At 43.6% G+C, this 17,501-nt stretch overlaps 1 protein-coding gene across 2 annotated transcripts in view; it reads left to right on the top strand.

The window, feature by feature from the left end:
* The window catches only part of WDR48 (WD repeat domain 48), a 148,073-nt gene that overhangs the window by 60,947 nt on the left and 69,625 nt on the right, over positions 1-17,501 (top strand). For both annotated transcript variants that reach the window (XM_030198107.1, XM_030198115.1), the window contains exons 7-9: positions 1,246-1,347; positions 4,642-4,866; positions 8,137-8,211. In XM_030198107.1, the coding sequence (XP_030053967.1) occupies positions 1,246-1,347; positions 4,642-4,866; positions 8,137-8,211 (402 nt within the window). The remainder of the gene's footprint in view (positions 1-1,245; positions 1,348-4,641; positions 4,867-8,136; positions 8,212-17,501) is intronic.

Genomic DNA, 17,501 nt, shown 5'->3' with positions numbered 1-17,501 from the left:
GATTTTAAGATTTGTAATTGGGGAGTGGATTAAAGGTAAGGGGTTTTGGTTGGTTTTAGCAAAGATGTGTTTCATGGTTTATTGTATTGCAGAATTCTGTATGTTATTGCAGATTACTTCAGGCCTGATGAGATAGGAGTGGTTGATTAAGAGGAGCATTTTCGATGATATGTCTAAATCTGATTTTGGATGTTTTGCGAAAAAATCCAGTAGTGAACATGGCTATTTTCAAACCAGAAAAATGTCCCAACTTTTTGTTTTGAAAATGGCCATTTGCTAGATGTTTTTGTGCTCAGTGTGTCTGTCATTTTTTTAGACCATTTAAAAAAAAAAAAAAAAGTCCAAGGGAAAAACGCACAAAAACAAGCCATTGGGATGTATTGGGGGCCAGCATTCTTAGTAGTCTGACCACACAGACATCCCAACAGAGCAGTTTGGCACCCTAAGAGGCACTGTAGTGGACGTCACATAAAAAGTCCCAGGTACACATCTCACCGTTACTCCCTTATATTGTATGGTCAGTCCTCCAAAACCCACCAATAAACCTACTGTACCTAACTGTACACCACTACAATAGTCCTTATGCCTGCAGGTGTTGCCTATATATAGGTACAGTAGGTTTTTGGTGAGTTTTGGAACGCTCACAAGTTCTGCCTCAAGTGTACCAGTTAGTGGGATATGGGCATAGGTCCCCTTCTCTACAGTGCACTGCACCGACCAGTGGGCTACTCCAGGGACCTGCTTGTTGCTCTAATAGATTCAGATGTTATGGCTAGTGCTATCATAGAGGCTGGTATGCACCGTTTCTTTCACATTTTGGGGGGATGAAAGAGGGTCAGTGACCACTGGGGGAGTAAGTGGGAGGGGGGTCATGCCTTAATTCCTCCAGTGGTCATTTAGGACACCTTTTTTGTGACTTAGTCGTGATTCAAACAGGTCTAGACCAAAACATCTAACTTTTAGTCCTGGACGTTTTTGGTTTGTTCCATTATGGCAGAAAAGCGTCCAAGTTCAAATCCCATCCTCAACATGCCCCCTTGATATTGTCTCAAATCCAAGTTTTGAAAATCGCAACAAATGCCACTTTATGCCATTTTTGAGATGTTTTCTCTTTTGAAAATGAACCCCTAAATGTGAGTAAATAAAAATTGAAGATTTATGACAGGCCACGTTTATTATACATGTCTATAAGGAAAAATAACTGAGACTGTTAGTCATGACAGTACTTTCTCTTGAACTTGGCAGGTTTTAAGAGTATGGGATCCAAGGACCTGTGCAAAGCTGATGAAACTGAAAGGGCACACAGATAATGTGAAATCACTGCTTCTGAATCGAGATGGCACACAGGTACTATTTGTGTTTACTGAAAAAAAACAAAAACTCCTACATTTTCCAGTTTTCATAAGGATTTTAACAAGAGATAAAATCCTTATGAAAACTGGAAAATGTAGGAGTTTTCTTTAAATTGATTAATATTGGTTTTCTTTTTTTTTAGATTGATTAATATTGAAATCTGAAGTACACTCTTAATGCTTTCGTACACTGTCTTGTTGACACATGTTAATCTTATTCTGGAGGCGTTAGCTTGAGGAAGTGAGGCTTTCCCTTTTTGTACCAACATCAAATAAAGTATGTACCATTCTAAAAGTAAATTAAAAGTTCTTTATAGTACTGTATGGACTTGTCAGCACAAGACTCTTGAAGATTCTTTTTATGTCTGTTTGTGTGTATGCTTGCTCAGTACTCATCTTCTTTCTGACAAGCTGAGCCAGACTTCATTTTCATCTACTGCAGCGAGGAACTTAAGATGATGATTTTTTAAGATTAACAGTATTTGAAGGTTTTGTCTGAAACCAAGGCTGACTCAAGTTTTGTGCTGTATCTGAGACTTATCAGCAAAACTATTATTTTATTGACAGTTGTGATGGTGTGTTTTTAGTACTGTACACACTGGTTTATCAATTGATACTTACCAAGTCATTTCATTTTGGCCATGTATCTATTGTCCAATTATGACATTTAACATAAAGATGTGATAGAATTTGGTGTAACAGTGTTCAGCAAGCTAGTCTGTGCTCTGCTATTTCAACTCTAAACTTGAGTTCTTTGCTACAGAAATTGCACTTGATGGGGTGAACAATAAAAGCAGCAGCAAAATTATATTTTACATTTTTTTAAGTATTTCACACTTAAGTAATGCCACTGTTGTGCAGTCCTGCATCCACTGATATTGCACTGTTCTCACGAGAACTGTTCTAGGAAAACTGGTTTAAATGAAGCATTATATTAACTCCACTTACTATTAGTTAGCTCAAATGTGTGTGCTTACTTCCGTTCAACTAAGCTGACGGTTGCTTCAGAGACACCCACCCCAGAAAATGGCCACTCATTTAAAGACTTGCTGTCATCATACGCTGTTGTTGAAACGGAAAATCTCTAATGTTCTAGGGACGAATCCTGTAGTCCTTCTAAGAGACAGTAGTAACTCCTCGCAATGGATCAGATACTTATTATAGGAAATGGATCCATTCTATTTTAGAGTTGAGCCTAGCTGGAAAAGATGCCTACCTTCCTGAGGAAAGAGCAGATTCTGTCATTTGCATTGCCTGTCAGGTTCGCAGCAGCCAACAGGACACAGCTTGGCAGATGTTGATTTGGTTAGGCCACATGACCTCCAAGTGTAAGTCGCACCCATGGCATTCTTCCATTTGCGAGGTGCCCAGTGGACTCTGGCTTCCTAAGGATGTAATTTCGGTCACCCCAGAGTTTGAACAGTCCCTTCTCTGGAGGACAATTTGGAGCAATCTGACTCAGGGACTTTCATTGCAAATTCTTCCTTCCCAGAAAATTCTATCCACAAATTTCTCCAACCTAGGATGGGGTTCTCATATAGATGGGCTTCAAACCCAGGATCACTGATCCATTCAGGAGACCTAGCTTCATATCAGTCTCCTGGAGCTGTGGGCAATCTGGAACACTGTAAAGGCTTTTGGAGATCAGCTGTTGAACAAAATTGTTCTAATCCAGACAGTCAGGTTGCTATGTACTGTGTCAACAAGCAGGGGGTTATGAGATCCTACCCCTTGCCTTAAGAAGCAGTCAGGATATAGCAGTGGGCCTCCAGTCATGGCATGGTACTCAGAGCCACTTATTTGGTAGGCAAAAACAACAATCCCAGAAATAGTGGATTTTCCCCAAGTCCATTTAATAACGGTCTATGGAATTTTCCTTTAGGAAGCCGTCCAAACCTTTTTTAAACTCCACTAAGCTAACCGCCTTTACCACATTCTCCGGCAACGAATTCCAGAGTTCAATTACACATTGAGTGAAGAATAATTTTCTCCAATTCGTTTTAAATTTACTATATTGTAGCTTCATCGCATGCCCTCTAGTCCTAGTGTTTTTGGAAAGCATAAACAGACACTTCACATGTACCCGTTCAACTTCACTCATTATTTTATAGATCATATCTCCCCTCAGCCGCCTTTTCTCCAAGCTGAAGAGCCCTAGCTGCTTTAGCCTTTGCTCATAGGGACGTCATCCCATCCCCTTTATCATTTTCGTCGCCTTTCTCTGCACCTTTTCTAATTCCACTATATCTTTTTTTGAGATGCGGAGACCAGAATTGAACACAATATTCTAGATGCGGTCGCACCATGGAGCGATACAAAGGCATTATAACATCCTCATTTTTGTTTTCCATTCTTTTCCTTATAATACCTAACATTCTATTTGCTTTCTTAGCTACAGCAGCACACTGAGCAGAAGGTTTCAACGCATCATTAATGATGACACCTGGATCCCTTTCTTAATCTGTGACTTCTAACGTGGAATCCTGCATGACGTAGCTATAATTCGGGTTCCTCTTTCCCACATGCATCACTTTGCAGTTGCTCACATTACACGTCATGTGCCATTTAGACACCCAATCTCCCAGTCTCGTAAGGTCCTCTTGTAATTTTTCACAATCCTCCCGCAATTTAATGAATTTGAACAACTTTGTGTTGTCAGCAAATTTAATTACTTCACTAGTTGCTTCCATCTCTAGATCATTTATAAATATGTTAAAAAGCAGCGGTCCCAGCACAGACCCCTGGGGAACCCCACTAACTACCCTTCTCTATTGAGAATACTTACCATTTAACCCTACTCTCTGTTTTCTTTTAACCAGTTTTTAATCCACAATAGAACACTACCTCCTATCCCATGACTCTTCAATTTCCTCTGGAGTCTTTCATGAGGTACTTTGTGAAACGCCTTCTGAAAATCCAGATACACAATATCAACCGGCTCACATTTATCTACATGTTTGTTCACGCCTTCAAAGAAATGTAGTAGATTGGTGAGGCAAGATTTCCCTTCATTAAATCCATGTTGACTTTGTCTCATTAATCCATGCTTTTGAATATGCTTTGTAATTTGTTCTTAATAATAGTCTCTACCATTTTGCCCGGCAATGTTGCCTTGTTTTTAAATAGGCTTGATTGGAAATGTGTTAGACCTGTTGATCAGGGTTTATGATACCAGCCTCTGTGGTAGTACAACTTATGATGTCAGTAGGGCCATGACTAACATGACAGATATTTTTGGTTGCACTATCTGAAAGTTTGTTTGTTTGTTTTTTTGCTTTGTGGCACTTAGTGTCTTTCAGGTAGTTCTGATGGTACAATCCGTCTATGGTCTCTTGGGCAGCAGAGGTGCATAGCAACGTATCGGGTTCATGATGAGGGGGTGTGGGCTCTGCAGGTCAATGAGGCCTTCACCCATGTTTACTCAGGAGGAAGAGACAGAAAAATTTATTGCACAGACCTGAGGAATCCTGATATCCGAGTTCTTATCTGTGAAGAAAAGGCACCAGTTCTTAAGGTATTTCTTCTTTTATTTCTTTTTCTTTAGCAAATGTACATATCACATATTTGAAATGATTTTCATAATCTGATATTTAGTTATTCATGTACTTGAACATTTTGTTGTATTTACCTGTAGAGTGAAATGTGACAATCAAATATTGCATTTAGTTGTTCTGTTGACATTACAAACCATGAAGCAAATGTTGTTCACCATCATCAGAACCCCAGAATGGTGATGAAACTTATTTTCATGCTTGTTTGATACATTTAAAATTTTGCATGCATTTTTGCTTTACAGTTATAGAGCAGTTTATTACAGTTGTTTATTTCCAGTGCTCCTGTTTTCCCATAAGCTTTTTTTTTTTCTGGTTGCTTTATAGGAGCTTGATAAAGATGAGAGATCTTTGTTTTGCCCTGTCATTGTTTTCTTGAATTTCATACCCAAGGTTATTCAAAATGTGTAACACAAATCTTCAGAAAAATTACTTGGTAAAAATGAGTTCATGATTTTGCCTCATCTAGCTGCTTTGTGAATTTTCATGTAGTGTTTGATCGTTTTGCTGATTAGAAAAAATAATTACTTTTGTTTGATTATTGGGCAAAGGAGAGGCATAATGGTTAGAGCTATGACCTGAGAATCAGGAAATCTAGGCTGAGATCTTGTTTCTGCCACTGACACTGTGACCATGGACCAATCACTTTATCTTCTAATACCTCAGGTACTTGTGTCTGTGTGTAATTTGTTATGAAGAGTCCTGATGTTGGGCTACTGTATAGGTGCTGAAAGAAAGTAATAAACCTTGCACAGCGGGAGTGCTTAAAAATGTTGGCATTAAAACATCATGGCAGGCATGACAAGCCTGTTTGACATTAACCACCCCTGTTTACTAAACCGTGCGGCAATGCCAACACATCCCATTAAAATTGAATGGGCTGTGTCAGCATTAGCGCACAGCAGCTGCTAGCGCCTCTTAGTAAGAGGATATGTTCTAAATTAACCATCTTAGGCTTTTCATTTCACTGCAGATAATTTTGGTTTTCAGCTGGAAGTCTCTCTAAAACTATCCGAGTAGTCTTAAATTGAATGAAATCATATTGAATCTCATGAGTATTAAAAGCAATAGGATGCATTTAGATGAGTAATACAGCAAAATGAGAGCATATTTTGGTTCCATTTGTATCTGGGAGAATATTCCCTTTAAGACTGGATTAAGTATGTCATTTTCTTGATGTGATGCCTTTAAGCGTAAGTGCTAGGAGACCTGACATTCCTTTGGTGTCTGCATCACAGCCATCTTGGTTGAGCTTTTCTGCATTGCTGCTGCCCTAGGTCCTTCACATGCATGACCAAGAGGGATGTGTTGTTTGTAAGCCAGGATACTGCAGTAGCTGTGGCTGGGTGTATGTAGGTCTGCATTGATATTGCATGCTGAGAAACAACCTGTGAGGTGGCTGGAATGGGGCTGCAGTGAGATGCAGCATATGAAGCCACAATGGAGGCTGCAACCATGCTGCAGGACTACTAAATCACATGCCACCAGTAGTATTGGATCTGCCATGGCAATGCCCCAGTGCAACCATGGTCCCCTGGCTGGACACTTCTCCTAATCCTGATGTATTTGGGTCTCCTACCTATCTCTTTGATGTTGTGCTGTCAGTATCCACAGGATTCTGTTCTTTGAGACCATTCTTGCATCCCACTGAAGTATTGACTGGGTCTCTGCGTACCTCTTTCACCCTTTCTTCCTGTTTTTTGGTGATATGTATAGATATATAGATATGTCACAAAATGCCTAGTCACCCATCTGGGGTTAGCCCATGACCACTTAGAGAGTCTATCCCCAGCATAGCTCAGGTCTGCCTGCACCTGCCGCTCGTAGTCTATACTAGCACCCTCCTCCCACCAACTGGGTCACAACCGCCTCTGGGCGAGTCTCCCACTCTCAAATTATCCCCAGTGATTTCTAGGTTACTGGTGCCACACTCCTAGTGGTCCCAAAGTTCCCAGAAAGCACTCACAGACCCAACAAACAAACCACCAAGATTCTTTATTATTCCAGACAAGCAGAGGCAATAAACAATTGTTTATTATCTTAAAAATATATTGAAAAAATGTACAATCAGCAAACAATAACGTAACTGAAATATGAATCAGCTAGTAAAAATGGCCCGTTTCTCAAAAAAATGAAATGGGCGCTAGCAAGACTATCTTGTAATGGTGATTATGTTTTTAAGGCTCTTGGCGAAGCAATTTCTCCTCTCTCCCCTGCCCTCCCCTCCATGTCCAGCGATTCTGACCTGCCCTCCCATCCTTGTCCCACGATTCTCTCCTCCCATCCCGTCCATGTCCATCGATTCTCCTCTGCCTTCCCTCCCCTCTATGTCCAGCGATTGTCCTGTGCCCTGCCTTCCCATCTGTGTCCTGCGATTCTGTCATCCCCTCCGTGTCTCGCGATTCTGTCATCCCCTCCGTGTCTCGCGATTCTGTCATCCCCTCCGTGTCTCGCGATTCTGTCATCCCCTCCGTGTCTCGCGATTCTGACCTCCCCTCCATGTGCAGCGTTTCTCCCCTGCCCTGCCCTCCCATCCGTGTTCCACGATTCTGTCTTATCCTCCCATCCCATCCATGTCCATCGATTCTCCTCTGCCCTCCCCTCAATGTCCCTGCGATTCTGTCCTCCCCTCCATGTCCAACAATTGTCCTGTGCTCTGCCCTCCCATCCATGTCTATCGATTCTCCTCTGGCCTGCCCTCCCCTCACCTCGATGTACCGCGATTCTGTCCTTCCCTCTATGTCCTGCGATTGTCCTGTGCCCTGGCCTGCCCTCCCATCCATGTCCCGTGATTCTGCCTTCCCCAGCGATTCTCCTCTGCCCTGCCCTCCCACCCAGTGTTCCCTGCAGGCAAGTTGGGCTCACGTCCCCTCCCCTCCAGCGTTCCGTTGCCTTCTCTTGCTTGCCTTGCATTGGTAACATCCTGACGTCAGCTCGCCTTCAGCGTTCCCTTCCCTCTCACTGTTCTGCCCTCCTCTGACATCATTTCGTCTTTACACGAGGGCGGGACAGTGAGAGTGAATGGAACGCTGGAGGCTTGCTGACGTCAGGATGTTACAAACATTCTTCGCTAAAGCTGTAGTCTTCTGTTTGTATTCAAAATCTTTTATTCAGAGGAATGTGCAGTCTACAGGGTGGATTTCAAGACTGTTATTCTTTATTTTTGAATGTACTAGAAATTGTAATATCTTCAGCTACTGTTTAATGAGTTTGATGTTTCTCTGCTAATTTAGATGGAACTTGATAGATCAGCTGATCCTCCTCCGGCTCTTTGGGTTGCAACAACTAAATCTTCAGTGAATAAATGGGTAAGTCAGATTCTTTTTCACTGTATGACTGTTAAATTATCCCCCAAATTCTATAAATGGCACCCAAAGTTAAGTACACATATGGGTGCACAGTTAGAGAATAGGGTCAGTTATGCATGTAACTTCATTTGCTAATTACTACTAGTACTACTAATCACTTTTATAATGCTACAAGGCATACGCAGTGCTGTACACCATACACATAAAGACAGTCCCTGCTCAAAGAGCTTACAATCTAAATAAGACAGGTAACAGACAGAACAACTAAGAGGCATTAAAGAGGAGAGGATAAAGGTACAGGCAAGTGAGCAGTGATTAGGACTCAAAAGCAGCGTCAAAGAGGTGGGCTTTTAGCTTGGACTTAAAAACAGCCAAAGATGGGGCTAAAGGTACATGCTCGGGAAGTCTATTCCAGGCGTGTGGTGCAGCGAGATGGAAGGAACGGAGTCTGGAATTAGCAGTAGAGGAGAAGGGGGCAGACAAGAGAGATTTGTCAACAGAACGGAGTGTGTACGTGCACCACATTACAGAATACGCTTAGCGAGTTCTGCGTGTAAATCTTTATGCCAATTCGTTCTGATAATTACTTGTTAACATCCAGTTGACAGCACTGATTAGCTAGTTAACCTGTTAAATTATGCGTGTTATAGAAAACGCTTTGATTTCTGCGTGGAAATTAAGGCGTGATATACAGAATCTGGCAGTTATCACCAAACATGTGGGCACTAACTTTAGCTGACCTTTCTTGAATTTACCCCAATCTGTAATACTAGGAAATGTGCAGTCTACAGGGTTTTAATTCTAGTGTTTTAATCCTTAAATGGTTACTGAACATTTGCATAAAATTGGTAAAATAATTTAAAGCATATAAATGCTTGATTGTTCCCAGCCAAGAATGGTAGATTGTGCGCGGCTTGTAAGTTCTAAAATAAATAAATGAATTTCTACAATTGCTGTCCTAGAGTTATATTGTGGGGATAGAGAAGTAGAAGGGAAAGCGCTTGCTCTCTCGTACAAGGGCTGTCCATCTGGGAAGGATGTTTATTCAGGTTATTGGTTCTAACCTTCAAGGTGACATATTCAAAAAGCTATTTATTTGAAGGATAGATTGATGTCCTACGTTCCTAATTGTCTTTTACAGTCACAGCAAGGGAACTTGCTTTTGAGGTCCCTGGGCTGGATAGATTTAGGAGAGTATCTTGGCAAATGAAGTGTCATGGACCAGTGAAGATAAACAGGTTACTTCTCTTAGGGCTCCTTTTTCAAAGCAGCTCTTCTGATTAGCGTTTACTGAATTCAAAGAAGCCTATTCAGTTCCCATGTGCTCCTTCACATTCAGCGCACTCAAATCGGTATCGCCCCTTTGTAAAAGGAGCCCTTAGTGAGAAATGAGGTTAATTTACTGTCTGCTGAACTTCTTAATTTAAAAAAATTGTTGTTTTTACTGAAGGAATGAATTATCTTTTTAATGCATAATTGTACTTATTTAAGAAATGATTATGTTTGAGTTGGATATTGGAGTGGTTTTCTGGGCTTATGGGTTCTTGAATTCTTGCTTTCTATCTTTTGATTTCTCTTACGACCTTTATTTTGAATGGACTTATTCAGTAAGATGATATATAAAACTTGTTTAGTAAATAGTTAAAATCGGAAGAGTGAAAAGAGATCCTGTCATTTTATGCTTTTAAATTACTTTTTTGGTGCAGGTGTTTCATGAAAGCCTCTTGCCAGTTGCTTTCCAGAAAATACTTTTATGTATTTGTTGCTTTTTTAGACACTTTCTGATTGTGCCATTTCCACTGCTACTACTACTTATCATTTCTATAGTGCTACTAGACATATATGCATCGCTGTACATTAAATATATAAGAGACAGTCCCTGCTCGACAGAGCTTACAATCTAATCAGGATTGATTTACCCAATGAAAAGAGTTCCCAGGGGGAAGTATAGGGAGAGATAAGAGTGGAGAGGTATGTTTATTATAAAATGTAATATATTGCTTGGCTTATACAGGTCACAGTAAAATAACAATTGTTTTTTTAAAAAAAAGGAACTCCAAAGTATTAAAAGGCCAGACCTGACTTCCATCTTTCAAAGCATTCATTCATCTAAAAGTAATTATTAAAAGTACTTATTAAAAGTATTGCTTTCGGATCAGGGGTATTCTTACATTCTCTTTATCAATGCAATCAAATGCTTGCCAAAAATAAAATGTTTTAAGCTTAGCCTTAAATTATTTTAAATTTCTGCACGTAATTCCTTTGATGGTATATTCCATAGAGAGGGTGCTAGAAAAGAGAAAGCTCTTTCCCTCGCCCAGTCTCCCTTTATTCTATTTCTTGGAGGCAGTACCATTCTAAAATCCTGCATGGCTCTGAGCACTCTACCTGGAATATATGGAATGGTTAAAATATTAAGATAAAATGGCTTTAGTTCATAGAAAGCCCTATGAGCGAAAACAAGAATCTTAAAAGAAATTCTATATTTAATAGGTAACCAATAGTAATGAATAAATAAAGGGGTAACATGATCATATTTATGCTTATTTCCCAAGAATTTAATTGCAGCATTTTGCAGGATTTGTAATCTTTTTAAATTACGTTGCTAGCCCTATATAACTCACATATGCATAATCTAACCTTGAAATCATTAATGTATGCAACAGAGTGTGTAAAGCTTCTTCATTAAACAAATATTTCACAGATTTTTATCTCTGTAGAATCACAAAGTCCTCTTTCACTATTTTATTAATCTGATCTCCCAATGATAACCCTGAGTCAATAAGCACCTCCAAATATCTAAAACACTTTTCTTGGTTCATGGAGATTCCAAACAAAACTGGAATCATGTTGGGTTGATCCTGATGAGCTGCAGAGTGAATGCACTTGTAAGTCAATAAGAGGAGTTAAATATATGTGGAAACGAATAGGGAGCCAATGAAGTGACTTGAGGAGATGGCTAATATGAACATATCAACACTGACGATTATATAAATTGTGCAGCAGAGTTTTGAACAGATTGAAGGGGTGAGAGATAGCTTAGTGGGAGACCTTTGAGAAGCGAGTTGCAGTAGTCTGAGCATGAGGTAATAAGAGTGTGGATACGGTTTTAGGTAGTGTGCTCAGAAAGGAAGGGATGAATTTTGGTGGTATTATAGAGAAAGAAACAATAGGTTTTAGCAGTCTGTTGGATATATGAAAGAGAGAGAGAGAGGAGTCAAAGATATGAGCTGATGAGAGTGTTATTATCCAGAAAGATAGAGACTGAGGGAAGAGGAGAGAGAGGTTTTAAGGGGAGGGATAAGAAGCTCAGTCTTGGCCATGTTTAGTTTCAGATGGCAGTGAGACATCCAGGCAGCAATGTCAGATAGGCAGGCTGAGACTTGGGCCTGGGTTCCTGCTGAAATTTCTGGTGTGGAGAGGTAGATCTGAGGGTGATCAACATAAAGATGATACTGAAAACCATGAGCGGCGATCAGAGCAACAAGGGAATAACTATACAAGGAGAAAAGAGGTCCCAAGACACATCCCTGAGGCACACCAACTGATAGTGGGATAGAAGTGGAGGCAGGGCCGCCGAGAGACTGGGCCGGGCCCCTGGGACAAGGCCGCCCCTGCCCCCCCCCCCCCCCCCGAGGTTGCCGCCGCTGCTCCCCCCTCCGTCCGCCACCGAGCCGGGCCCCTGCACTATATGTAGATCCTTCAAGAGGTAGTGTGTCATGATTTAGGCTCTACACCTTTTCTGATGTTTTGGTGCCACCTCAGTAAGGCCAAAACACAATCTCTCCACTGCAAAACACTGTACACAAACTTGTTCAAAAACACACTCATAACCTTACCAAACCATAACAGCACTAATTCCAAGGACAGGACGAGCTACAACCTTATGCATGGAAAGGCAGCACCGTAATTACACCGGGCTCTAAAACACCAGTACACTACCTAATGAAAAACAAAACAAAAAGGGCTGCAAATACTACACACACTAGCAGAATACTGCACCTTGATCACACATGAAAAACACATGACAACAGATATGAACTAGGAACTAGAAATAAAAAAAATATGAAGGCAAAATACTGAACTGGAAAGTTACCTCAAGAAGTCAGACTCAGCATGCAGCAATTCTAGAAAAATCGAAACTTACATGCAAAATATCACAGATGCACATTTCCAAAAGCTGACATGTTCCAATTAATAAATTCTTAATAAAATTCTTTTTTCTACCTTTGTTGTCCGATCATTTAGTTTTTCTATTCGCTTTGGTCCCAGTGTCTTCTGTTTTATGCAGTGTCTTCTTTCCATTTGATATTTTTTCTCTCACCATGTCCACCATCCTCCTGTGTCCTTATGTGTCCTGTCTACCATCTGTAGCCCTGTCCCTATCCTTTCTCCAGTTTCAGCATCTGCCTTCAAAGTGTTCCGATCCAGCCCTTAAATTCAGCAATTTTCCCTCCATCCATATCCAGCATTTCTCCTCACTCCCCTCCCCTCCATCCATGTGCATGTACTTCTTGTCTTCCCTCCATCCATGTCCAGCATTTCTCCTCCCTTCCCTGCCCTCAACTCCATCCATCCATGTCCAGCATTTCGCCTCTCTTTCCTCCCCTCCATCCATGTGCATCTCCTTCCTGACTTCCCTCTCATCCATCCATCAATGTCCAGCAACTCTCCATTGTCCCCTGGCCTCTCTTCCATCCACCCATATCCAGTAAATTTCCTCTCTCCCCTGCCCCCTCCATTCATCCATCCATGTTCAACAATTCTTCTCTCTCCCCTGCCTCCCCTCCTGTCTAGCAATTCTCCTCTCTCCCCTGTCTCCCCTCCTGTCTAGCAATTCTCCTCTCTCCCCTGCCATCCCCTCCTCTCCAGCGATCTCTTCTCCCCCCCCTGCCCTCCCCTCCTCTCCATGTCCAGCGATTTCCTCACCCCCTCCCATCCATTGTCCAGCCATTCTCCCTGCCCTCCCTTAGCTCCCCGACAGCCCTCCTCGCTCGCCATTCCTACCGGGCCCCCCCTGCCATTCCTTCCTCCCCCCCCCCCCCCCCCCCCCCCCCCCGTGCGCGTTTAACCGTTTTAAGTTTCTTCCTCCGTCGCCGGCAGAGCTGCCATTCATTCTCACAGGCAGGTCCGCTCCCCTCTGCCTCGTCCATCTGGCCCTACGTTACGTAAACAGGAAGTGCATCACAGAGGGCCGGATAGACTCAGCAGAGGGGAGCGGAGCTGCCTGTGAGAATGAATGGCAGCGCTGCTGGCGACGGAGGAAGAAACGTAAAACTGTTAAGCGGTGGGTGGGGGGAGTAGGAAGGAATGGCAGGGGGCCCGGAAGGAATGGTGAGCAAGGAGGGCTGTCGGGGAGCTGAGGGAGGGCAGGGAGAATCACTGGACAGTGGATGGAAGGGCAGGGGGGTGAGGAAATCGCTGGATGCAAGGGACATGCAGCGCCGGGCCCCCTGGACGCATGGGCCCAGGGAATTTTGTCCCCCCTGTCCCCCCCTCTCGGCGGCCCTGAGTGGAGGAGGATCCACCATAGCATACATTTAAAAGTGTGATGGGAGACAGAAGAAAACCAGGAAAGAACAGAGCCCCAAAATCCAAGTGAGGTCAGTTTATCAATTGACAGTGTCAAAAACAGCAGATAGTCAATAAGAATGAGGATAGAATAGAGATCTTTGGATCTGGCCACGAACAGGTCATTGGGGACTTTAGCAAGGGCTGTTTGATTTGAATGTAGAGGGTGAAAGCCAGATTGAAGTGGATCAAGAATAGCTTGAGATAGAAGAAAGTCAAAACAACAGCAGAGAACAGCACTTCCAAGTAACTTGGATAAGAAAGGAAGGAGGGAGATGGGGGCGATTTTATTTATTTAACAAATGTATATCCAGTGCCGTTTAAAGTTCTGGGCGGGTTACAAAAATACATTCATAATAAAAACAACAAAGCTGTAAGAACAATTTGGCATACACAATTAATGGTCATATCTTTCATAATATGACAATCACAAAATTTCATGGTATAACATATGACAGAAGAGAAGTGGGTAGATCTAATTTCCATGTATCTCATAACATATGGCAGAGGAAAAAAATAGGTGGATCTAATTTCCATATGCCTCATAAAACAGCCGTGTTTTAAGTTCCTTCTTAAATTGATCAAAGGAAGTATTCTCCGAGGACAAGCAGGCTGCTTGTTCTCACATGTGGGTCGACGTCCGCGTCTGCCCAGGAATCAGCATTTTGCAATCAAAATATAAACAAAGTTTTGCCAGAGTTTTCTGGCGCGCATGCACAGACTGATTTTCCACCTGCCGCGCGAGCGTACCTCCTCAGTTTTCTTTTCTCTGCGTTGAGGTGTGGTAGTTTTTTTTCTGTGCTCCTCTCAGGCCCAGGAAAGAGTCTTCGAGTTTTCGGGTTTTTTCTCCTAATTTTTTCTTTATTTTATCATTATTATCATTAAAAAAAAAAAAAGTTCCCATAGGTGCATATTTTCAAAGCACTTAGCCTTCCAAAGTTCCATAGGTTTCTATGGAACTTTGGAAGGCTAAGTACTTTGAAAATATGCCTAATAGTGTACTTTCAAGTTTCCTTTGTTTTTCGTCACGGCTGGGTTATTCCCTTATTTTTGTGCCTTTTTCTTTTATCAGGCACAATCACATCTTTTGATTTCACCGAAGCCGTTTTTCCTTCCATGTCATCGAAGACACCCAGCGGCTTCAGGTACTGATACCCATGCCTGGTGTATCCAGTGCCTTGGGCCCGACCGTAGCCCAGCCGCTTGCAGTCTGTGTCTTTGTATGAAGAAACGGACCCAAGTGTCTCGAGAAGCCCAACGAAAAAAGCTTTTTGGGGCTCGGTCCGGTCCTTCGATATCAACATCGGTACCAAGGTCGGCGACATCGAGGGAAGCATCAATGTGGGGAGCGAAGGTAATGGCTGCTGAAAGACCAATTTGCGCTGGAAGCAGTGAGGCATCGAGTGGGTCTCCACCTTCGACACACGGTGCCGGGAGCTCCGGGGCGTCGAGGAAATCGGCACCCGAGAAGCATTGGCGCCAAGAGGATCGCTCCCCCCTCTATTCAGGAGGTGCCGATGCGTCAGTCTTCTAGTAGCCCCAGTACCTGCTCCCGAACCTCGACAGATTCTGCCACCAGCTCCTTTACCAACCCCGCAGCCTTATCTGACGGCGGCTCTCGACGAGCGCATCAGGGCCCTGCTTCCAGAGCTTCTGGAAGGATTGCTGCGCCAGTCTGCTTCGGTGTCGGGGGTGCTTGCGCCTTCTGTACCGTCTGCTGCAGCGGCATCTGGCCCTTCGCCTGTGGTGAGGTCCCTGACCTCGGTGCCGCCTGCCACCCAGGTCGACTCCCCTTCAACGTCGGTGGAGGAAGCTTCACCGCAGTCCAGGCGGGCATCGACTTCTCGGCACCGTCATTGAGGACGTCGCTTCTCGGCGTCGAGGCAGGCTCAGTTTCAGACTGCTCTGATACTGAAGATGAGCGTTTGTGGGAGGAAGAGGAAGATCCCAGGTACTTTTCTTCTGACGCGTCCTAAGGAATTCCCTCTGAACCTTCCCCTCCACCAGAAAGGAGACTTTCTCCACCGGAGAGTCTACCTCCTTTGTCTGGGAAATGGCTGCGGCTATTCCCTTCCCTATGGAGGTTGAGGATGAGCCCAGGGCTGAGATGCTCGAGGTCCTGGATGATCCTTCTCCTAGAGAGGCTGCAACTGCTCCTTTGCATAATGTACTGAAGGAAGTCATTATGCGAAACTGGTCGTTCCCTCTGTCTATTCCCGTGATTCCAAAAAAAACTGAATCCCAATATCGGATCCACAGTGAACCTGGTTTGATGAGGTCTCAGCTACCTCACAATTTCATGGTGGTGGACGCCGCCCTCCAAAGAGCCAAGAGTACTAAGGACTATGCATCGGCGCCCCCAGTCAGAGAATCTAGAACCTTGGACTCTTTTGGGAGGAAGACGTATCAGGCCGCTATGCTCGCTGCCAAGATCCAGACTTATCAGCTCTTCAAAAGCATCCACTTGCTGAACTCGATGAGGCAACTGTCCAGCTTGGTTGCTTGTCACGATCTCTGGCTTCTCTGACACTGGGATAAACGTGAGCCCTTGGGCTACTGCCGTAAAGCGGCAGCAGCAGGCAAAACCCCCCAACCAGAACTGGATTACCAAACAAACAAAGACAGGAGCTGCAGATGCAGACAAACAAAGCAAGAACTCACAGGACTAGAGATTGGAGTGGAACTAAGCTATAGGCAAGCAAAACTGGAAAGACAGGACTGGACCAATTGGACTTCACCTGTGGTGGCCACCGTTCCCCAGAGGATGAGCCCCTAGGTGCGGGCGGCCTGCAAGACTTCAGGATTCCACACAAGACACACGGTACAGGAACAAGCTAGACTGAAGCAGAGTTAGGGTTCAGAGGGGAAAGGAATAAACATGAGAGGCAAGGCAGAATACTAGGCTAGGACTCGCAGACAAATAACACAACACTAGGCAGAAAACAGACAGACTAAGGAACAGGGACTGAAAGCTCTCAAGCAGTCACTGGGAGAGATACAATCAAAATGCTAAAAGCTAAACTACACACAGACTGAACAGGAACCAGGCAAGGAATTCATACAAGAAGCTAAACTAGGCAGAAGTGCAACAGAGCACACCAACTCACCCAGATACCTTTGGCAATGCAAAGGCAAAGTAGCAAAGCCCAGAGGTGCTTAATAAAGACCATCACCTGCTGAGGCTCAGCTACAGGAATCCCAGGACAAGTACAGGTGCTGCTTATGGACAAACAAGGCAAGCAATTCTGGCAGACAGGAAGATCCGGACCGGCCTCTGACACAGGCTTGGGAAACAGCAACAGCTAGTCTATAGCAGTCACTGGTACTGGCCACCAGAGGGCGAGGGGAGCACAAACCAGGAAAACAGTCATAATCATGACATTGATGCACTGGCTCCAGAGCAGGCCGAGCCTTTTCGCCAGGTAGTCAGACAGCAGAAGGCGTGTCGAAAATTCCTGGCCAGGAGTACATTCGACACTTTTGATGTAGCATCCAGGATCGCTGCCCAAGGTATAGTGATGCGCAGACTTTTGTGGCTGTGTGTCTCTGACCTGGATCATTCAGTCCAGCAGCGGATGGCGGATGTTCCTTGCCAGGGGGATAAACTTTTTGGTGAGAAAGTAGAGGATCTAGTTGACCAGATCAAGAAGCATAATGATGCAATGGATTCTCCCTCCCGCAGGGCGTCTTCTGCTACTACCTCCTCATCCAGGAGGTTT

The sequence above is a fragment of the Microcaecilia unicolor genome, chromosome 1, assembly GCF_901765095.1.
Source record: "Microcaecilia unicolor chromosome 1, aMicUni1.1, whole genome shotgun sequence".
Taxonomy (NCBI): Eukaryota; Metazoa; Chordata; class Amphibia; order Gymnophiona; family Siphonopidae; genus Microcaecilia; species Microcaecilia unicolor.
The sequence above is the reverse complement of the archived record's forward strand: the minus strand, read 5'-3'. Positions and strand labels throughout refer to the sequence as shown.